Source organism: Gorilla gorilla, chromosome 1, assembly GCF_029281585.2.
Source record: "Gorilla gorilla gorilla isolate KB3781 chromosome 1, NHGRI_mGorGor1-v2.1_pri, whole genome shotgun sequence".
Taxonomy (NCBI): Eukaryota; Metazoa; Chordata; class Mammalia; order Primates; family Hominidae; genus Gorilla; species Gorilla gorilla.
The window spans coordinates 45,974,167-45,998,219 of NC_073224.2; the positions used below are offsets into that span (position 1 = coordinate 45,974,167).

The window sequence follows — 24,053 nt, forward strand, 5'->3', positions numbered from 1 at the left end:
TATATTGATTTGGTGTAACTATTGTTTAGGCTCAAGATTAAATTAATTTTCTGGGAGCCATCCTAAAAAGAGGCACATCTACTCTTTTCCTGTGACCCCTGGTTCATTGTGAATCAGAAAACAGAGCTGAAGCAGGACTGCCCACATAGGCTTGTTGAGTTAGAGTCAGACTCACTGGAAAAAGACAACTAGCCCATCTCCTGGGAGGATGGTTAGTTCTGACCACACTTCATGTCACTATTGGCATGGAGGAGGCAGGACCTTCAACTGCATTGTTATGAGGCTATCTATGAGCTTAGAAGAGCAGGTATCTGCTTTTTGTCCGGCTCCTTTTGTTCAGATTGACACCACTCCCTGGTACTTTTCCAGAGAACTCTTTGATCCTTGTTTATAATTCTCTTTTGGTGGGTTTGTGTCCTCAGTCCTTCCCTTATCTCTAGATCCATGCATTTCTCTCTTATTTTTTTGCCTCCCATAGTATGTCAGCTAACACTGAATAAGATTACTTGGAAGAAATGGTTGTGGTACATCCATACAATGGGATAGTATTCATCAACTAAAAGGAAGGAACTATTGAAACATGCAACAACTTGGAAGATTTTGATGAGTGAAAAAAGAAAATCTCAAAGGGTCACATACTGTGTGATTCCATTTCTATAACATTATTATTATTATTATTTATTTATTTATCTTTTTGAGACAGAGTCTCACTTTGTCACCCACCCAGGCTGGAGTGCAGTGGCACAATCTTGGCTCACGCAACATGCACCTCCCAGGTTCAAGTGATTCTTGTGCCTTAGCCTCCCAAGTTGCTGGGACTACAGGCATGTGCCACCATGCCTGGCTAAATTTTTTTTTTGTTTTTTAGTAGAGACAGGGCTTTGCCATGTTGACCAGGCTGGTCTTAAACTACTGGCCTCAAGTGATCTGCCTGCCTTGGCCTCCCAAAGTGCTGGGATTACAGGCATGAGCCACTGTGCCTGGCTTTTATAACATTCTTAAAATGACATAATTATAATAAAGGAGAAAAAAGTTATGATTGCTGAGGGAAGTGTGACCATAAAGGGGAAGCACAAGGAAATCTCTGTGGTGATAGAAGAATTCTGTATTTCGAATGTAGTGTTGGTTAGATGAATCTACACATGTGATAAAATGACACAGAACTATACATATACTTTATAGCAGTATCAGTCTGTTCTTGATGTTGTGCTGTAAGATGTAATTAATGGGGGAAACTGGGTGAAGGGTACACAGAATTTTTCTGTACCATCTTGGCAACTCCTTGTGAATTTTTTTTTTTTTTTTGAGATGGAGTCTTGCTCCCACCCAGGCTGGAGTGCAGTGGTGTGATCTTGGCTCACTGCAACCTCTGCCTCCTGGGTTCAAGCGATTCTCCTGCCTCAGCCTCCCAAATAGCTGGGACTACTGGTGTGCACCACCATGCCTGGCAAATTTATATATATATATATTTTTTTTTTAGTAGAGATGGGGTTTCACCATATTGGCCAGGCTGCTCTCGAACTCCTGACCTCAGGTGATCCGCCTGCCTCGGTCTCCCAAAGCTTCTTGTAAATTTCTAATTATTTCAAGTAAAGTGTTTGCTTTTCTTATTTAAAAAGAGACATGAACTATTATTAAACAATACATGCAGTAACATGGATGAATCCCAAAATACGCTGAATCAAGTAAACCAAAGAAGAGTACAAAAGAAAAAAAATAAGTACAATGAGCTACATCAAAGCTAAAACCTTTTGTGCTGTAAATGATACCACCAAAAATGATACCACAACCCATGGGATATGAGAAAGTATTTTCAAATCATTTATCTGAGAAGGGACTTGTATCCAGATTATATAAAAGGGTTCTTAGAACTCAACAATAAAAAAAAAATTGAAAAATGGGCAAAGATTTGATTTCTCCAAAGAAGATATATAAGTGACCAATAAGCACATGAAAAGAAGCTTAACATCATTAGCTGTATGGAAATTCAAATCAAAACCACAATGAGATGGCAAGTCATACTCACCAGAAAGGTGATAATTGAAAAAGACACAATAACAAATGTTAATGAGGATATTGAGACACTGGAACTCTTATAGACTGCTGGCAGGAATGTAAACTAGTGCAGTTACTTTGGAAATCAATTCTGCAATTTCTCCAACATGTTAAACATAGTAACCATATGACCCAGCAATTTCACTCCTAGGTATACACACAAAAGAATTGAAAATATGTTCACATAAAAACTTGCACATTAATGTTTGTAATAGCCAAAAAGCAGAAACAACCCAAATGCCCATGAACTGATGAATGGATAAATGAAATGTGGAATATCTACACAATACAGTAGTGTTCAAATTAAAAAGGAATGAAGTACTGATACATGCTACAACATGGGATGAAGCTGGAAAACATTATGTTAAGTGAAAAGCTAGTCATGGAAGACCGCATATTATGTGATTTTAACTTATATGGAAATCAATAGAGATAGAAAGTAGGTTAGCAGTTGCCTAGGGCAAGGGGCTTGGGAGGAAATGGAGAATGATTGTTAATGGGTATGGGGTTTATTTTGGGAGGAATATATTCTAAACTTAGATTGCGGTGATGGTTGCACAACTCTGTAAATATACTGAAGACCATTGAATTTTGTACTTTAAATGGATACATTTTATGGTGTATGAATTATATCTTAATAAAAGATGTTAAAAAGAGTACATACTGTATGATTCCATGTATATAAAATTCTAGAAAATGAAGGTTAATCTGTGTTGCCAGAAGAGAGATCAGTGGTTTTTTGGAGATGGCAGGTGGAAAGCAGGTGGGGATGGGAGGGAGAGATTACAAAGAGACATGACACAACTTTTGGTGGTGATGGATATGTTCACTATTTTGACAGTGGTGATGATTTTATTGGTGTATATATGTCAAAACATAGCAAATTATATACTTTAAGCCTGTGCAGTTTATTATATATCAATAATAACTCATCTTTTAAAAAGCCAGAGCAAAAATGTGTGAAATTTGACAAATTTTTATTAAGTACTGGTATAGTGTTAGATCCTAGGGATACAATGGCAAGGAAAAGATGGATTCAGCCTTCAAGCAACTCACACTGTCAGGGAACAGGCAAAGAAAGAAGCATGTGATTGCAAAATGGTGTAATATGAGTTCTATAGACATATGTCTGGTAAATCATGGTCACACTCGTGGTGACAGATGGAGGGCAAAAGGTGTATAGGAAGACTTCCTGGAAGCAGTGGCTCTTGAGCTCAGCATTGAGCAATGGAAGTTAGAGGTAGAAGGTTGGGTTTTGTAATAACATAATGGTCCTTCTTCCTAATGCAAATGTAGGGGGAGCTGTAGTAGCATGTAGTACACACTTGCTATGTCTCAAAGGGGACTTGATTTTATTCTTACCATATTAAAGCTATGTTTTTCCCCAGGAGCCACATCACAGTGAAGCAGATTGTTGCACTAACAATAAGTGCAAAACAACGATATAACATCCTTCACTGCCCTCTGCAGACTTGCTATTATTTATTTATTTATTTGTGATTATTTATTCAAGGTCTGTCATTCCTGCTCCGTTTTTTGCTCTGTGAGGACCAGGTCTGACTGTTTATTCACCATCCTGTCCTTGGCAGCTAGCACAGTGCTTGGCACGTAGCAGAGCTTGATAAAGCTCATTCACTGATGGGTTTGGATTTTGACTGGTGTGGAACACATAGGCACACATTTGACTAGTGACCTCAGGCATGGCTCAAACTTTTTATGACAGAAAGTATAAAATTAAGCAGTACAACTTACCCCGCCCCCGCAACCCACTGCCTAGCCCCCACTGCTGTGTCTTAGTTCTGGCCCCAGCCATGCCAGCTCACATGCACCCTAGCCCTGTCTCCCACACGTTTCTCCTAGTAGCTTGGTGGTAAGAGGCTCTTTCTTGGCATGCATGCCCCAGAAGCTCCAGGTGTGAGGGTCTCCTGAGAATAGTCAGGGCAGTCTGCACTGGGGAGGGACAGCTCTGGCCATTGGCCTACTCTGAGCAAGCTGAGCATTCTGGAACCCTGGCTCAGGGACCACTAACTTGTTATTTCTTCTTTTGCTCCTCCTCCTAACCTCTAGCACTTCTCTATGCCACCATCTTCGGGAATGTGACGACTATTTTCCAACAGATGTATGCCAATACCAACAGATACCATGAGATGCTCAACAGTGTTCGGGACTTCCTGAAGCTCTACCAGGTGCCAAAAGGATTGAGTGAGCGAGTAATGGATTATATTGTGTCCACTTGGTCCATGTCCAGAGGCATTGACACAGAGAAGGTAAGGAGGATGAGGAGCTCAGGGAAACCATTTGTCTTTTGGTTTCCCTAGAAGGGTTGAGGCTTGCCTAGGACAGTGGATCTCAAACCTGGCTGTGCTCAGAATTCACTTGAGTACTTTGGGATTCCAGGTCCTACCTCCAGAGGTCTTGTTTGCTTCTAGATTAGCCTTACTCAAAGACCAACATTAAAAAATCATTAAGAAATTAGAAAGGCAGGGTGTATTTCCTGGAGAAGAGAGGAGCTGGAAGTCTAACTGTCCAGGGTAGAATTTCCCAAACTTGGATGATGATAAGAATCAGAGCCATGACTAGAGAAGGGAGATCAGTATTGTAAATTTTCTTTTTACCCAGACTTGAAGATAGCACAGCACTGTTACTGATCTTGTCTTTATTCAAACTTTTGATATTTTGTTCATCATGGATTTTTTTGCATTAACCTTAGCATTAAACCATGATTTATCTCGATTACTGACTTTTTTAGCATTCCCTTAATTTGTGTGCCCAAGGCTGGTTGCCTCACTCAGCTCACCCTCATCTTGACCCTAATAAGAATCCCATGATGTCAGGCCAGATGCAGCGGCTCATGCCTGTAATCCCAGCACTTTGGGAGGCCGAGGCGGGTGGATCACTTGAGGTCAGGAGTTTGAGACCAGCCTGGCAACATGGGGAAACCCCATCTCTACTAAAAATACAAAAAATTAGCTGGGTATGGTGGCATGAGCCTGTAGTTCCAACTACTCAGGAGGCTGAGGCAAGGGAATCGCTTGAATCCAGGAGGCAGAGGCTACAGTAAGCCAAGATAACGCCACTGCACTCTAGCCTGGGCGACAGAGTGAGACTGTCTCAAAGAAAGAATCCCATGATGTCATTACTAAAAAACAATCCCAGCCTCCATCCCAGATCTGTGAAATGAGAACTTGGGGGAGGTGAGGGAGCATTTTTAATAAGTGCCCTTAAAAACTATCCCGGCCTTCACCAGATCTATGGAATGAGAATTTAGGGGAAGTGAGGGAGCATTGTTTTTTTAAGGAGTTACTCTTTTTTTTTGTTTTAATTTAAGTTCTGGGGTACATGTGCAGAACATGCAGGTTTGTTACACAGGTATACACGTGCCATGCATTTTTAGCAAGTGCCCAGGCAACCCTATTTATCAGACAAGTCCAGGAAACAGTGATCAAGAGTTTGTGCCTTAATCATCAGTTGACTTGACCAGAACATCAATTAGGTATCTCTCTAGTTATTTGTTTTCCTACCTGTAAAATGGAGAGGGTGATAAATTCCTATTATTCTCTAAGAGTTGTATTATTCTAGATGCATTTCAATAGACTAATGAAAATTTGGTGGTACTGGAAATAATAGAGAAAACATACAGTGGACTTCCTATTATTTACTTATGAATTTTCTTTGCATATTTTCTATAAAAAAGATTTAATCTCAGATCCATTGAGATTAAATCCATTCTCAGTGAGATTCACTCTCTGCTTCTCAGTCTTTATCAAGTCTTTTTTCTCTCCAGTCCGTAAGTACTCAAGGCATACTGATTCTTTTGACTGTTAGAATGAGGAAAACAGAAAGATAACATGATTGCAAAAATACATAATGACACATTGCAAACCAAATTCAACTGGCTTTGGGATCAGCTACTTATGTTCCTAGTCTTCCTTCATTAGAATTGTCAGTTGAGAGTTGACAGTTTAAAAGGAAAAATTGAACTGAATTTAATCCTCAACTTGAACATTACTTTGGTTTTGCTATTTGCCGTGATAACCATAACACCACTACTACAACCTCAGCTACCATTTCTTGAACATGCATTAAGAACAGATATTTGTTGTGCTTCTTCTACATGCCTGGTCTTGCACTAGTGTCTCATTTAGCCTCCACAGCAACCCTGTTATCCTTCTTGAAGGGGGTAAGCACAAGAGGCCCAATTCATTTTACTAACTGCCCCTGGTCACAGTGTAAAGAATGGCAAAGCCAGGATTTGAACACCATTTTGTCTGACTTCAAAGCCTGTGCTTTTCCTACTATTACTTAAAAAATTTTAAAACATGTACTAGAGAGAAGGAGTATGAGTCCAAACAGAGTCATTCTAATTTCTTGGATGGGCAGGGTATCGGCTGGAGCTGAACTTAGTCGCTGCTTTTGCCAACCACCTGCCCCAGCTACGCCTGTTGTTTCTGCTGTGTTCTCTCAACAATGCCTGTAGGTTCTGTGGGTTCCTGGCAGCTGATGGAGCAGAAAGGAACTTTGATCTCTCTGCCCTAGGGCTCCTTTTCCCAGGCACCAGGATGCCTTTGTAAGTCTGGTTGTCTGGAAAGAAGCCCTTCCCCACCCTCACTGTAGGGCTGGCTGGGCGGCTGCCCATGGGAGACAGCACCGTCAGCATTTGCCCTCTCTTCCTCTCCCTGTAGATCTGTCCTGCAGATCTGCCCTCACTTTCCTGGAGGGCTTTGGGATTTGCACCAGGTGCTGGTCCAGATGGAAGAGGCAATAGCCATGGACCCAACTGTGGCTACTCACTCTGGAGCCCAGAGTGGGCTGGCTGCTCCTCTGGGCAGGAGCTTGTGGCAGGCTACTGCTGGGGAGAGAACCAGTCCTGTCATCCTATACCTCTCCCCATCTGCCCCTCCCCTCCAATCTAGGTCAGAATGGTCAGCGATAACCAGGGAGCCAGGGCATGTGGGTGGTAGTGCTGGGATACCCCAGTTTTACCAGCTATTAGCTGGTGACTTTGACAAGCACATCACTTTTCTCTCTCCAAGCCTGTTTTTATGTCTGTAGCACATGGAAACATGAACTTTAAGACTAGGTGACCTCTAAAGCCCTTTTGGCTATGACCTTCTGGACTTCAAAGCCTCCCTGAAATTGCTACTGCTGCTGTGATGACAATATCAAAAATGAGAGCTCACAGGCATTGAACACTTGTATGTGTCAGGCATTATGCCAGGACATTCCACACAACAGCTCATGGAATCCTCAGAAGAATTCTATATGCAATTTCAAAAAAATGAAGACATGGGGAGAGGAGCTAAGTATTGCTGCACATTCACGCATCTAGTGAGTGCTGACACTGGGACTTGAATCCAGTTCTACCTGATCCTAACGCCTCTTCTCTTACTCAGGACTCTTGTCCTGCCTAGCTTGGAGGAGATTCCACGTTGACATCTCCCTTTGGCCTTTGAGAGCTTCAAGGAAGAGCAAGGATGGTCTCTTCTCAAAATCTAGCAGTAGGAAAGGTGGCCGGGGTGGGGTGGGGAGCCGGCTGTGGGATCTCAGAGTTGAGACCTCCCCACTGCACTCAGAGAGAGGAGTTCCAGACACCCCACCCACCTCAGTGTGGAGCCAATAGATGGAAAGAACGATGGAAATGACTAATGGCTGTGACAGTCTGCAATTTCTCCTCTCTAGGTTTCCTCACCTGCTCACACTGTACTCTCCACTGGCTCTGGGAACAGTGCCTATGAATAAAACATTGTCTCCATGCCAAGGCCTCATTCACTAGCAGCCTCTTCCAGGGGAAGAGTAAAGTCTAGCTCAGGGCAAATGACATATTTAAAGGTGAACTCACCTGGAGAATAAATCTTGGTTCCAGACTACTGGGCACAGTTTTGACATGGCGTGTGAGTGCTCCTCATTACCTAGTGATCTGCTTGGAGAGCAGAGGACCTAAATTAAATCTGCATTTCTGCAGGAGTCTTGTTTTTAATGAGCCTTGTGGAAGTAAGTCCTTAGCAAGCGTTCTGCCCAAGCATTGGCGTTCTGAATTTTCCTCTCTGCCTTGGTCTGTCCTGTGTCTGTACTCCCACAGGGCATGCTCGCTTGATGGGCATCCTGCAACCCCAGATCAAGAATGCAGAGGCACACAGAGCAAGGGCATCTGTACTTACTGAATCCCCTACTGGGGCCAGGCTTTGTCCCAGGCTGTGTACTGGTAGATATAATTTCATTTAATTCTCACAAGTCAATGTTAACAGTCTGCATTTAATAGGAGAAATGAAAAGTGTCACCTGGAGGGGAAGGAGCTGGGATTTCATCTCTTTGACCCCTTTCTACTGCTGTACCTCCAAGGAGAGCACAGGGGCACCTGAGGGGGTGGGGATATAAGTGAAGCCATCAGTGGTGAGGTGAGATTTGAGCTGGACTTTGAAGGAGGCTGAAAGTCTTCCAAATCTGGGGATAAGCAGCAGATATAGTGGCAAATGGCTTGTGCTAAGGCAGAGAAGCAGAGGTGGGAAAGTACCCAGAACTTCAAGGAAAACGTCATCACTGAACATGTTTGATTTTATGCCCCTAGCTTTGCTCATAAGCTAGGATGGCAGAATGGATTATTTTGGAAACACTTCTGATTTCTCTGGAAAAGTTTGCTTGAAGGTGTCCATACTTAATGCTTGCTATGTAAGGGGCCATGCAATGTTTTATTGCAAACATTTAGTCCAGAGAAATATTTCTCCCTCTAGGAAAACCTGTAAATTTTTAATCTTTTCAGAAGATGAGATCTGCATAGCCTCCTACAGTTTTCCTTTTGCTTGAATTCCAAGATGCTGCTGAGATGTTGATAATAAAATTACAAGCCTTTTTGGGGGGACAGCTGCCTAGTATAGGAATTGGTTGGGATCTAAACCAGGCTCTAATGTCAAGCTACCTAGTTTGAAACCCCAGCTGTGCCATATCCTGGCAATTTTTGGCGAGTTATTTATCTTCTTTGTGTCTCAGTTTTCTCATCTGTAAAATGATATAATAATAGCACTTATATCATACAGTTTGTGGGAGGATTAAATTAGCAAATGCACGTAACAGTTTAAAATGTAAAATCACAACCTGTTCAACTTTGCCTGTCCTTCTTTCCTTTTTTTTATTGTTTTCTTTAAGCACTTACCACTAAATTTTATTTATTTTGCTTACTATTTGTCTCCCCCCATTAGATGGTAACTCATATGAGGACAGGGATTTTTGTCTTTTTTTATTTTTATTTTTTGCTGCTTCATCCTCAGAGCCTAGGATGATGCCTGACGTACCATAATGTGTTTGATAAGTATTAAATGAATGAATGATTCTAAAGTGCTTAGCAATGCCTGCCACTCAGCAAGTGCTTAGTAAATGTTACTTTATATCTGTCTTTAAATAACACCCTATATTCAGTCCATCAGTAGATCATGTCAGTTCTACATTAAAAATATTTTCTAAATTTAACTGCTTCCCCCTGGCTCTCCTGCCAGCATCCCAGTCAAAGTTTCCCTCACCTCTCACCTGGACAGCTGTAGGAGGGACCTAACTAGATTCCTTGACTAGACTCTTGACACCCTATAGTCAGCACTCTCTAACATCGCTCTGTAGCTTCAGTGATCTTCTTCAGATGTAAGTCAGGTCATGACATTCTCCTGCTCAAAAATCCTCCAGTATTTCTCTATCATACTTGGAATAAAACCCAAGGCTTATTACACCTAAAAGTCTCTCATACTTGGTGTTGTCTCTGATCCTCATCTCCTGCCCCTTTGCCCTCACTCCTTTTGGCTATTGCTGAAGTTCTCTTAGGGCCTTTGTGTTTACTATCTTGCTGGAATGTTCTTCTTTCACATGGCTCACTCTCGCACTTATGCAGGAGTCAGCTTAAAAGTCACCTTCCCGGCCGGTTGCGGTGGCTCACGCCTGTAATCCCAGCACTTTGGGAGGCCGAGGCAGGCGGATCACGAGGTCAGGAGATCGAGACCATCCTGGCTAACACGATGAAACCCCATCTCTACTAAAAATACAAAAAATTAGCCGGGTGTGGTGGCGGGCGCCTGTAGTCCCAGCTACTCGGGAGGCTGAGGCAGGAGAATGGCGTGAACCTGGGAGGCAGAGCTTGCAGTGAGCCGAGATCATGCCACTGCACTCCAGCCTGGGAGACAGAGCAAGACTCTGTCTTAAAAAAAAAAAAAAAAAAAAAAAAGTCACCTTCCCAGAGAAGCCTTCTCTGACCACTGATCTACAGGGGTCCCACTTACTTCCAGTGCTGACTCTCAGACCCCTGTCCTGAACATTCAGCACAGATTTTTTTTTTAGAAGCTATCTGTCTCATCTATAAGAATATAAGCTCCATAAGCGCAGGGACTTTGGTTAGAAGAGTGCAGTCTGGCGTAGTGGATGTTGCTCCTCCCCCTAGAGTGCTGAAGGATGTGGGCTGAAGGCCACAGTGAGGACCCTCACACTGTTTTTTTCTGTACCTGGCTAGGTCCTGCAGATCTGCCCCAAGGACATGAGAGCCGACATCTGCGTGCACCTGAACCGCAAGGTGTTCAAGGAGCACCCGGCCTTCCGGCTGGCCAGTGATGGCTGCCTCCGGGCACTGGCCATGGAGTTCCAGACGGTGCACTGTGCCCCAGGGGACCTCATCTACCATGCAGGAGAGAGTGTTGACAGCCTCTGCTTTGTGGTTTCTGGCTCCCTGGAGGTGATCCAAGATGATGAGGTGGTGGCCATCCTAGGTAGGTGTTGGCTTTGCTGGATGGGCAAAGGTATCTGGGGTTGGCTTAGCTACTGGGCAGCTCAATGCCACTGCCACCTTCAGTTAGAGATTGCTTCATAGGGCATGGCCAATTGCTAATATTCACTTATCTATCCAACAAACAAACAGCGAGAGCCTGTTTGGCACAAAGCCAGTCACTGTTTGATATCTGGAGTATTTCAATAAGAAAAATGGGTTTTATCCTCAAGGGGCTCCCAGTCTAGTGTAGGAGATGAACAAATAATCAGACATTTGCAGTACAGTGGGAGGCACATCTAACCCAGTATTCAAGTAGGAAGGCTTCCTGTACCTATGCTAAAACTTAAAAATTGAGAATGAGTTAGCATGGAGAAGAGAAGGGATGAAGTATCCTAAAAAGAGGGGATAGCATGTGTCAAATCCTTTTAGAGGGAGAAATTCATGACTCATTTGGGGAACTACAAATTATTTAGTGTGGCTGGAATACAAGAGGGGATATGGTAGGATATCAGACTAGGGAGGGAGTGAAGCACTAGGCAGATCATGGCAGGCTCTGGAAGCCACATTAGGTGACTGGGATTTTATTTGGGGGATCCAATGAAGAGCTGAAAGCAGGGGAGAGGCATGATGAGATTTGTACTTTAGAAAGATGACAGTAGTTGCAGCCTGGGGAGTGGATTGAGTGGGGAAGGCTGGGGTAAGGAGATCAGGTGGAAGGCATGTTATCTAGAGGCAAGTTGATGGTGGCCTGAACTAATACTGTGGCAAGCAGATGGAGAGAAGCAGATGGAGTTGAGATATTCAAGAAGTAGAATCACTGCAACCCAGTGACAGATTTTCTGTGGCGGGGAAGGAGGAGTCAACGAGGACTATAGGTTTTCTCACATGGATAACAGGGAAGCTGGTACACCATCCACAGTAATACAGAATGTGGGAGGAGGAGCAGGGATGCAGGGGAACGTTTTGGTAACTGGGACATTGAGCATCAGTAGCTTTTAGGAAATGTGTCTAGTTTTCTCAGCTAGCTAGACAACAGCTCTTTATTGGTGGTATATCTTTAAAGGGGCAAGCCATCGTCATAATAATAGCTATCATTTATGGTCATCTACTCTGTGCCATTTGACACAACAGCATTTGACACACAGATACTCATTTTAACCTTACAGTAACCCTATGAAATGGTTTTATTATCCCCATTTTGTAGATGAGACAATTAAAGTTCAAAGAGGTTAAGGAAATTTCCTCATGGCTGTTGAGGTCCATGGAACCAGCATTCCAGAGTCCCTCTGACTCCAAAACCTCTGCTTCAATCCATTTTGTAATACTGCAGTTCTGATGATAATTTTTTTTTTGTTGAGACGGAATCTTGCTCTGTTGCCCAGGCTGAAGTGCAGTGGCATGCTGTCGGCTCACTGCAAGCTCTGCCTCCCAGGTTCACGCCATTCTCCTGCCTCAGCCTCCTGAGTAGCTGGGACTACAGGCACCCACCACCATGCCCAGCTAATTTGTGTGTGTGTGTGTGTGTGTGTGTGTGTGTGTGTGTGTGTGTGTGTGTGTGTGTGTTTAGTAGAGATGGGGTTTCACCGTGTTAGCCAGGATGGTCTCAATCTCCTGACCTCGTGATCTGCCCACCTTGGCCTCTCAAAGTGCTGGGATTACAGGCATGAGCCACCGCACCCAGCCTCTGATGATAATTAATGTAGTACGCTAGCCCATTAAGTTGCCAGGTACTGGTAGAGATTGTAGACATGTGTTTTATCTTTTACAAATGATTTATTAGAAAACTGAGGCTGGAGGAGATTAAGTTACTCTGAAGTTAGAATTGAGATTCAAACTACATAGAGACATAGATAGTATTATTTTAAAATAGAAAGAAAGAAAGAAAAAGAAAAGCCCCAACTTTGTTCCTGCTTGACTTTGGAGCACACAATATGTAGCTTCCTTCTTGTTTTTTGGTCCTAAGCCAACTGGCTCTCTTGATTACATTTGGCTTAGGTTAACCCAAGGATGATTTATATTCCTTCAGCATACACTGGCAGATGGTCAAAGGGAGAGTGGGATAGAAATTGGGTGGGGTGGTCGGGTGCAGTGGCTCATACCTGTAATCCCAGCACTTCAGGAGGCTGAGACGGGTGGATCTCTTGGGTCCACGAATTTGAGACCAACCTGGGCAACATGGCAAAACCCTGTGTCCACAAAAAATACAAAAGTTAGATGGGCATGGTGGTATATGCTTGTGGTCCCAGCTACTCAGGAGGCCTTAGGTGGGAGGATCAGAAGCGGAGGTTGCAGTGAGACTTGATCACATCACTGCACTCTAGCCTGAGGCCTGAGTGACAGAAGGAGACCCTGTCTCAAAAAACAAACAAACAACAACAACAACAAGCAAAAAGAAATTGGGTGGGGAATGGAGGCTGAAACTGTTTGCCAAAATAAGTGTTCTAGATTCCAAGGTATCCACTGAACCCTGCAGACCAGAGTTACTCTGTTCCTTGCCCCCTTATCACAGAGAAGTGAGATTCAACTGTGTATAAATAGGACTCATGAAGGTAAAAACCATTGCTTTAGTATATCTGATATGAAAGAGCATTTTTCACTACCTTTAATACTCATCAGTTTCCTTGATAAAGAGGAATTTCTACTGGTGGTCATAGCCATGTTTTTATGTTTGCCTGGCTGAGATGAGCACCTGTTAACTAGTGAACAATCCTTTAAATTTGAATTTGACTTAACCCTTTGATAAGGGCATTTTTCACTCATCTTCTCAATGATAACTTACCATATGCCTTTCCATGCTCAGGGCATCCCTTCATGACTCACCACACACACCTGCATTACTAGGAGTTGGTTTGAACACCTAGACTTAGGCATAGAGGCATGATGGAGCTGCAGAGGGATGGGGAAGACAAACAGCTTCCTAGCCCCTTCTCATTTCCTTTCATCCTGGGCTTCTTGTGAGGAAGAAACCAGGGCTTGATTTATTGTTGAATTACTTGACCTTGTTGACTGCGTCTCTAAATCTAGAGGGCCTCTACTTTGGGCCCTCCCGGGCATTCTGCCTGCTCTAGTTAGCAATGTGGACAGGATCTCTGAAATAGCTCAGCAGCTTTGGATTCAAAGTGGTTGTTGCCTTCAAGCTGTCTACACTAGAAAAAGCTTCTCCACTTTGTCTCTAGGAGCCAGATTGAGTCTGTAAAGTAGGTCCAAGCTCAATATTCTAAATAACTTATCAGATTTCAAGGGGCTTTTATTCTCTAAAAGGTTGAGACAAGTCCTTTGAATCAACCTGAGCTCTGGATAAAGAGGCATAAGTGATTCTAAGCTGTTTGCTCCCTGGAAACTTAAATTCAGAGTTTTGTTCTTGTTGTTTTTCTATAATTAGCATATCTTTTGGTCAATGGACTGAAATCAGTTTGTTCTTGAAAGGGGGTTCAAGCATCAAATGGGTATTATAACTATATTGTCTGTTGATGCCCTTCAGTACAATCCAACCAAAATGCGTTGAACACCTGCTATCTGCCAGGCACTGTCATAGGGGTGGGGATATAGCGGTGGACCAAACATTAGTCCAGCCTCCTGTAAGTGGAGGGGGCTGACAGTGGAAAGACAGCCATCACTCTGCATGATTCTCATTGCCATAGAAAGAATGCAGGTATTCTAGAGGATCATTGGATGAACAATTATTGAGCAGCTACTGTATATCCATTGCTTTAAAGAGGACAGAAAATATGCAAGTAATCCTTAGTTATCACAAGCAACAGCCTTTAGAAAAAAACGCCAGAGCTCATCCATCTCATTGTCTTGCTCTTTGTTCTCTTATTATCAGTTCACTCATTTACATTCTGCTAATTGGCCTCTTTCTTCCAGTTCTAATATTCCACTCACATTCTCTGTTTAATTTTAGCACAGATGCCAAGAACGAAGAAAAGGGTCAGTACTCATAACTGAGTGTGTTTAGTTTGTGTTAAAAATAAAGTCCTTCTAAGGAAAGTATTTTAAAGAACAGTGTTTTTCAAACTTTTGTGACTGGAACCTGCCATATGAAATGTATATTACATTGCAAATGAATACATATACAAGTGCACACACAGTTATACACAGACTTTGATACTTCTCTTGCTATGTGAGTTGCAACCTGGTATTTTCTATTAGATAATGTTCTCTTTCATTAAAAAAATGACCATCATGACCCACTAAATTGTTTTCCTGACCTGATCACAGTCTGCAGTTTGAAACGTGGTCCCAGAAACCTAGATGATATTCTCTGAGGACAGAGAACATATCAGAAATCTCTTACGATCTTTCCCTTTACTGTTCTCTCTGCCTTAATTTTGCATGAAATCCTTCTTATATCCTTTTGGAATTCTCTTAGAAATCACTTAATGGCTTCTCAAATATAGTTTCTTGGCTCCTTGAAATAAATTTGAGATTTTCACATGTGCATTTTATTCATTAGATTTTAAAAAGTAAATTTCTTTTAATTTTTTATAGATATCAGTATTAAAAGGTAGAGATACCATTTTTCCCCTATCCAAGTAGTACTAGTAGCATCTGCATATAAGTAGTTATCTTGGTATTCTGTGTTACTGTGTGACTCACCAACATAGATGAGTCATGGACTAGCATCAGGGCTGTGCATAATTGTGTTAAGTATCTCCCTGCATTTCTATCTTATAAGTACGGTATTTATATGATCTCCTTTCACTGTGATTTAGTGTCCCCTTAGTAATGTTTATGGGTTTTGCATTTTAATACTCAATTTATATTTTCTTTGTGGATCATCTTGTGTTTTCCTGTTTTGTGGATTTTTTTTTTTTTTAATTTTCTTGGGGCAAACAGAAGTATTTTGGCCAGGCTGCATCAAGCAGTGAAGAGTCCTGAAGCTAGAGATTTAACTCTAGTCCTGGTTCTACTCTGACTCCTTACTGGAGTTGCCACTAGCTGGTTAAGAGTCTTCAAAGGCCTCCTCTGTTTCTATTAAGCCTATCACACTGCATCAATTGCGTGTTTACTTCCCACTCTCCTGTGAGCCCCAGACTCTTTGATTTCTTATCTCCGGCACCTAGCACATGGAAAGCACCAGAGGCTATTTTCTGAATGGAATGCAATTGAAAGGAAGGCAGAGGTTAGGCTTTGAAGAGCCTCACAGTCCGGAGTAAGACTATCTTGTGGGGATAAGGACCCAGAGAGAGTTTTAGAAAGGGGGTTGACAGGAAGATTTGGGTTCCACAAATACAGAGGCATGGAGACTAGCAGAGAGGCTCAGGAAAAATGGTGAGCCCCTGAATAAGGAAGTAGAAGGAAAGCCAGAGTCCAGAGATATCAGGGGAGGGAGAACCTCTGGGATGTAGGAGGTGAGGAGAGGGAATAGTTTCTGAAATGACTGGAGAAGTCAACAGGGCCAGAGGAGGAGGAAGTGGAGGAGGAAAGAAGATGGGTCTATTTTGTTCAGTTTGCAGTGTCTTTTTGGAACAGGTCCAGGCATGGCTTTCCACTACAGGAAACTCTCTTCTTGATTTGTGGATGGGCCAAACATGCCAAGAAATGGGAAGAGCCATGGGGAAGATTGATGAGCAGGCCCCAGTTCACATGGCACGGATCTTACTTGCAGTCCTGTCACTACTGAGTTAGGACTTATACGTACATAAAGGCATAAATGCTTGTTCATGGATGAAATATTCTTTATTTTATTTATTTATTTTTTTTTTAGAAGGACACCTCCTTGTCACAGTTCCTAATTTGGAAGGTACTCTCATTTTTGCTTAGTTAGCTTCCTTGGGTTCATTGACCTTATTTGGATATTACTGCAGCATCTATTTATTTAGCAATCACCAGAGCATAACACGGTCTTAATCTCTTTGGGGGTATAAAGAAAATCCTTGTCTTGGAGGAATGTTCTGTTACATGTGGTGAGACAAATGCATGGCTAGTGACAATAAGTAACATGGGTACCTTTTTCTATAGACTTCTTGGAGTGAGCAGGGAAATGTTCATGGAGGAGGTAGAAGTTGAACTGGGCTTGGAAGGACAAGTAGGAGTTTCATAGTCTGAGTCTGAAAGTGGAAAGTATAGCACGGGCCTCCAGAGGTATTAGAGAATACATGGAAATGCATGTGGCATGTTCAGGGACCAGCGTGAGTAAAGTAGACTGAGCAACCTTTCCATGAGGCCAGTGGTTCTCAACTATAGTGGACACAAAACTCAGCTGGGAAACTTGTGCATCATGCCAAGCCCCAGTTGTTCCCGACAGGTTCTGAATCTATAGCCCTAGCCCCAGAGGTGATTCCACGCATATGGTTGGAGGACTGCACTTTGAGAAACATTGCTTTAGGCAGTCACCGCTTGATGTTTTTTGTGGAATGGGGTGAGATGATGAACATGAGGAAGCAACTAAGGCAGGGATGCACTGAGTAGGAGACCTTTTATTACATTAACCTAAACCGCAAGAAATGATCAGTTCTTCACTTTTTTGACACACCACATGGTAGGATCAACTTCCCAGTGATCTGTATAAGAGGCCTACAGTAGTAGCTCTGTGAGGATGGAGTCAAGGTTTGGATAGTTGAGGTAGGGCATTCTAAATGGAAAAGATGATGTGAGCTGAGGCGCAGGGAAGGAAAGTGTCGGGGGTGTTTCATAACCACAAGACAGCTACTTGAGCTGTAGCTGAGAGCCCTGCGGGACAGCAGTGGGATATGGGGCTTGGGAGGCATATCAAGGCTAGTCTATGGATGAGTTTAAAGGTCAGCATGAGGAACTCAGCAGTGGAAACCACTGAAGGTGGTGAGTAAAGCATGGCACTATTACAGCTGTGATTTGTAAAGATTAATGGATTGAACGGAGAGACCAGGAGGCTGGTAGGTAACTATGGCTTATAGTAGGAGTAAGGAGTGTTAAGATGCAGGCAGTAAAAATGGAGAAAGGAGTAGGGATGCCAAATACAATACCACATGCCCAGTTTAATTTGAATGTCACATAAACAATACATAGTTTCTAGTATAAATTTTACTCAAATGTTTCATGGGATATGCTCATGAGTGAAATTATTCATTTATCTGAAATTCTATTTTAACTGGGTATCTTGTATTTTTATTTGCTAAATCTGCCAACTGTAGTTGGGAGGGAAAGGTGGATAAAACATCATGAAGCAGAGTCTGTAAGGTTGTAAGCAGGATGTGGGGAGCAAAGACAGGGAAGCAAGAGAGGGATTCTAATGAGTGGGGAAATGGAGGCATCAGTGGTAGAAGATCAAGTCAGGAGGAACTGGTGGTGAGAAAGATAACGGTGAGCTTCATTTTGACTTGTTACTTTGTTGCATTTAATGGCCAATAGGGTATCCAAGTGGAGAGTCCAGCAGGGACTTGGACCCTGTGGGTCTGGAATCAGGAAAAGAAACCAGGGCTCAAGACAGGAATTTAGGATTTAGAGGAAGAAATATGAAATGTATATTTAAAAAGACACAGATAGAACATAGGAATAGTTTTCTAAATGACCAAGTATTTCAGAGCATTTGAAAAGAATTGGGAAAGCCAGGTGTGGTGGCTTCTGCCCATGGCCCCAGCTACTCAGGAGGCTGAGGCCTCAGAAGGCTGAGGATCACTTGAGCCTAGGACTTTGAGGCTGTAGTGCACCGTGATCACACCTGTGAATAGCTACTGCACTCCAGCCTAGGCAACATAGGAAGACCCTGTCTCTAAAAAGAGAAAGAAATGGGAGTATAGCCATTCACAATACTCACAAGAAATTTTAAACGATACTAGAAATTCTTATGATAAGCAAAGTAAGTAAAATACAATTTTTAAAATGCAATATGATCTCAGTTATGTGAGGGAGAAACATTCATTCATAGATAAAAGCCCATAAGTGTTTTCACCAACATGTTATAGTGCATGTCTTGTTTTTGAGGCTTTAGGATATTTTAATTTTTTTAAATATTTGTCTTTCAAGTTGTCTTTAAGAGTATATGCTACTTTCTAAATGTCGAAAAAATGTTGTTTTAATTTTCAAAGGGGTATTGAGTCAACATTATTTCAAATTTCACATTTGTTGGTTATTAGGATATAATTTAGAAGAATGATATTATTTTTCATATAGATGTCTTGACAGCATTATTTTTGTTATTTACCAATTCGATCAGAAAAAAAGTGGCATTTACTTTTGCATCTAGTACCCAACCCCTCCCTCTAAGCATTCTTGGAAAGGAGGATGGCCAGGCAATGAAGACAGAATGGCTTATCTGACAAAGATCTAAAGCAACAACAAAAACAACAATAACTTTATATAAACCCTCATTATTTTAGAGGTTTGGAGAAGCTAAATGCTTCACAGAGATGCTTCCCAAGATTCTTGTAAGCTGAGTATGGAGAGGAGGGGGTACCCCACTGCACTGCCATCACTGTGGTGCATTGCTCCACATTGCTCCAGGGACTTGAAGTTGCTAGGTAAATATTGCTGCCACTTGCCATATAAGAATGTTGTTTGCTCATGCTTAGCACAGAGGGAGGAGGCTATGTGTAAGTGTCACCCTAAACACTCCAACCAAGCATTAATACTCATACAGCTGTTCCATCTGAAGCAATTAAACTAAGTCCGCACTTTTAGAAAGAAGCTATAATATGAATAATCTAGAGTTTCAGAAATGCAAAACCACTTGTATCAGGTAATGCACACATTACCTGATTGAGAGAGGGTGGAGGCGGAGACCAGTTCTCTTTCCTAATTCTGTGTTTGCTTAAGTAATTTTAAAAATTGGTTTACAGTCCCCGAAGACACTGGCAGCTAGGAAAGTTTATTGATCTTTCTAAAGGAAATTTTCATAACTTTATAGTGTCTAGACAGAGGGATTGGTTGAATCATAAATTATGGTAAATTAAGGCAGTTGTTATGATAATGATATGAAGAAGTTTTACTGGCATGCAAAATGTTTCAAATATAACTTTAAGTGGGATAAAAGCAGAATATATAGCTATATATAGAGTAACCTTAACTAGATCAAAATGCATATATGAGTAAAAGAAAGATGGAAAGTATACCAAAATATTAACTGAAGTTTTCTGGACAGTAGACTTATTTGTAATTTTTATTGTCTATTTTTCAACATATTTCAGTTATTTTCTGTAACGCACTTATATTCTTTTATAAATAATCAGAAGGAGGAAAAAACAATGTTCTCATCCATAGCAATCTTGGAAAATTATCACCTGCTTTCAGTGGAAGATTTGTGTTCTGTTTGCTTGGTGGAGAGATTTGGCTAATTTAATTTTATCTAATTGCAGTAATGAAGAACAGAAGGAGAATTGTCATGAAGTTTCCAAACCATTGCTTTAACTTAACCATTTATGGCTGAGTCCCCATTCAGACAGAGATGCCAGCCTTGTTTTCTCATGATCAGCATAGTCCCCACAAGGAAGGCTGATGACCCATATTTGGGTGAAGTTTTAATACTTTTAGGGACAGATTTATGTCACAGAGTAATTTCTAACATGCATTATCTTTAATTCTTTTTAAATTAGTCTGTAAATTTTCAGCTTATCATTAAACTGAATTATAGTGAATTACAGGAGTGTTTCTGAGCAGGTCAGCAAATTCCTTCTTCTTGAGTGAGGTCGACATTGTAGCTGCCTAAGGATACCCAGGTTCTTGCACTTGGACTGGGGACCTATCTTCTCCTCAAAGTCATCCAGCCTAAGACATTCTAAGTCTTTCATATCCTGGACTAACTTACATTGTTCTGCTCAAACGCATGCTTTCATTGATGTGAAATGCATCAGGTACAGTGCTAGAGGTTGGAAATACAAACAGTGGGCCAAACAGATACACCTCTCATAAAGCTAACCTTCTCAGCCAGGAAACAGCCAAGTAAATATGCATTTTATAACATAGAGCCAAGAGCTGTAATAGGACTAAGAACAGGATGCTGTGGGAACTTATATGACAGGTATCTAATCCAGCGGCTATGAGAAGTCAAGGATGGCTTCCTGAGAGAGCTGATGTCTGAGCTGAATTCCACCAGGGACAGCAGTGGCTGTGGGGGGTTGCAAAGGGAGATTAGAGAGTAAGTGTTCCAGGAATAGGGAGAAGCATCTGCAAAGGTTTTGGAGACACATCTGGGGAAAAAAAAAAAAAGTAGTTCCAAATACCTGGAGCATAGCATTCTCAAGAGGGTAGAACAGGTGAGCAAGGCCTTGAGACTTGTTAGGCAATTTCGACTGAGGGTAATGGAGAGCCAGTGAGGATTTTAAAGCAGAAGAATGACAGAATCTCATTTGTGTTTAGAAAAATCATCCTGGCAGCTGTGTGGAGAATGGAGTAGAAAAAGCCGAGATAAAAGGCAGGGAGCATGCTGAGAGATGACAGTAGCCTAACCTGACTTAAATGGCTGTGGAAATGAAGAAAAATAGATCCAAGAGGTATTTTATGTATGAAATTATCAGAGCTTGGCCATCTATTTTGGATATGAAGATGAGCAAGAGAAAAAAGCCTGGAATGACTTGGATGACTTCACTGGGATGGGCAACACTGGAGGATGGGCAGGTTTCCCAGGAAGGAGGACCAGTTCCATTTGTAGATCTGTGGGTTTGAGCTGAGTGAAAGTAGCCAGTGGGAGATTCTGGACTCAGAAGAAAGATCAAGGCTTGAGGTGAAAATCTAGGGAACATCATGGTCTAGGTGGCAATTGAAGCCAGGGGAGAGGCTGAGAACACCCAGGGAGACGAGGGAGAGAAAGAAGCAACAAAGTCTAGAACACAGCCCTAAGGAATACCAATTTATAGGAGCCCGAGATGGATTTCCAGAAAAGGAGGAGAGACCAGGAGAGAGGGATATAACAGAAGTCAAGGTGTGTGGTGGGGGAGGGGTCGTGAGGGAATATGACAAATGGTCATTTTCAAGTGTTACAGAACTATAGTTCACGAAATAGACAATGTCATGGATTGTAAAACACACTAATATTTTATGGCCCATTAAGAATCCGTGCTCCCAGGTAAACTGGCACATTCTGATTTCAGAGATAAAAATGCTAAACACCGTAAGTGTGTGCTAGAATCAAAGAGGTGTGATTCATTGAGAACTACAAAGTGTCTTTTAGATTTATCAGCAAAGGAGTTATTGACTATGGCGAGAGTAGCATTAGTGGAGTATGGGGGTGAGGAGCAAGATTAAAGTAGCCTGAGAAATGAAGAGGGATGGGTATTGGGTTCAGGGTTGCTTAATAAATTGCATAGATTCCCCCAAGAGTTCTGAACCAAGAGAGAAAATAAGTATGACGGGTACAGGTCAAGGCATCACCTTTTATTTTCCAGATAAACCTAATGTTAGAGAATGTGCTTTATATTTGCATCCAAGAAGGCTTCCTAATATTGAGACCCACAATTAGACCCACCTTGTGATGATGACCAGCACAACCCTCTTCCTATGTGAGTCTGCTCCATAACTCTTATGGCAGAGGAGGACAGAAAGAACATCCTTCCTACAGGCAGTTCATTCCCGAGGAGAGAGCAAAGGGCTGGTCATCACATGAGTTTGTTCTCCCTGCAAACCTAGCAGTCAGGTGAAGATTCAGAACATGATGCAGCTGGAACCACCTTACCATGGAGAGACATATCAGGAATGGGGACAAAGTAGTTCTCCTTAAGAGTAGGAATGCAAGCTGAGGCGGGCAGATCACAAGATCAGGAGTTTGAGACCAGCTTGGTCAACACAGTGAAACACCCTGTCTCTACTAAATATACGAAAATTACCCAGGTGTGGTGGCAGGTGCCTGTTATCCCAGCTACTGGGTAGGAGAACCGCTTGAACCCAGGAGGCGGAGGTTGCGGTGAGCCAAGATTGCACCACTGCACTCCAGCCTGGGTGACAGAGCTAGACTCTATCTCAAAAAAAAAAAAAAAAAAAAAAGAGTAAGAGAGCAGAGATAATGTAAATAAGACTACCAAGAAGTTTAGTTGATAAAGGAAAGTGAACCCAGCTCAACCAGGTGTCTTCTTTCCCAACCATCCAACTTTTTTTCCTGCCTTTTGGAAAAATTGTCTATTTCATGTATATCTTAATTATCTCACCTCACCATATAAAGGCCAGCTCCATTCTCATCTTCTCTATGAAATCTCAATAGTCCTGCCTAGCCTTGCCTCTCCCATATCTTGGTATTTGTTACTGTTGTTTTATACTTCACTGTTATACACATATGGAAGTTTTGTCTCCTTATATTGTAAGCATCATCTCTGTATCATCTCTTTGAAGATAGAGATGATCTCATAGCCTTCTGTTTTATCCCCCTGAATCACTGGAATTCTGCCTGATCCATAATAGGTAAGGCCAGGTTGTTGAACTGGGCTGAATTGCGTGGAGAGAGATGGTAACACAAAACCCCACCTTTGGAAACTTTCAGTCTACTCACTGCTTGGGAGAGAAAGTCAAGTGCACTTCCCATGGAACCTGGCGTATAATCTTACAGGTTCTTGGGTGTGTTTCATTGACCAGATTTGTGGCTGACATACTCCAGTGTCCCATCTCTAATATAGAGATGGTATGCAGAAGAGCATAACCATTGCACTCCTTTGTACCAACATCAAAAAACAAAAACAGAAACAAATGTTTCTTGAATGTCTCTGAGATCTCCCACAAAACCTAGAATGAGACAAAACTTTTCTAGGCATAGATGCCCTTTAGAGAAGTAGAGTGAAATACAGACCTGTCCCTGCAGCCAAGGCCCCCTCAGCACCTCCATTGCTTCCTTTCTTTGTTGGCGTAAGAAATCCAAAAAAAAAACATGTCGGTTAAGCACTTGACACCCCAACACAATCAGATAAGACCTTAGAGCTAAGGCTTTATTCCTGCTAGTGTATTTTCACTACTTACATGCGAAAACAAGTTGATGAGATTTCCACTGTGTCTGTCTGTCTTTGATGTATGTTCTAACATCTGTAAACTGTAGCAGATAAAACAAGGTCACATACTGCCAGCAGCATTTATTTTTTGCAGTAAGGATAAAAAGCAGAGCTTTGTACCTTTACTACAGATAAGAGATGGCAACATTTATAAGATGTCAAAACTTTGTTTACCTACTCTTCTCCCATGTGGGAGAGTTATTAAGTGTTCAAAATCAACTTGAAAGGCTGGACTTCAGCACCATTGGGGTGAGGCACAGAATGGGTGCTGGGCACCTGAACCTGGCACACTATCCTCACTATCCTCACTAATCCTTGCTTTCTGGTCCACAGTCAGGGCTGGGCTGGAAAGTGAGTGATATTACAAAGGTTTCAGTTGA

At 42.1% G+C, this 24,053-nt stretch overlaps 1 protein-coding gene across 2 annotated transcripts in view; it reads left to right on the top strand.

Moving 5' to 3' along the window:
• KCNH1 (potassium voltage-gated channel subfamily H member 1) overlaps positions 1-24,053 on the top strand; it is a 467,169-nt gene that overhangs the window by 335,915 nt on the left and 107,201 nt on the right. For both annotated transcript variants that reach the window (XM_019030269.4, XM_019030273.4), the window contains exons 8-9: positions 4,123-4,322; positions 10,538-10,790. In XM_019030269.4, the coding sequence (XP_018885814.1) occupies positions 4,123-4,322; positions 10,538-10,790 (453 nt within the window). The remainder of the gene's footprint in view (positions 1-4,122; positions 4,323-10,537; positions 10,791-24,053) is intronic.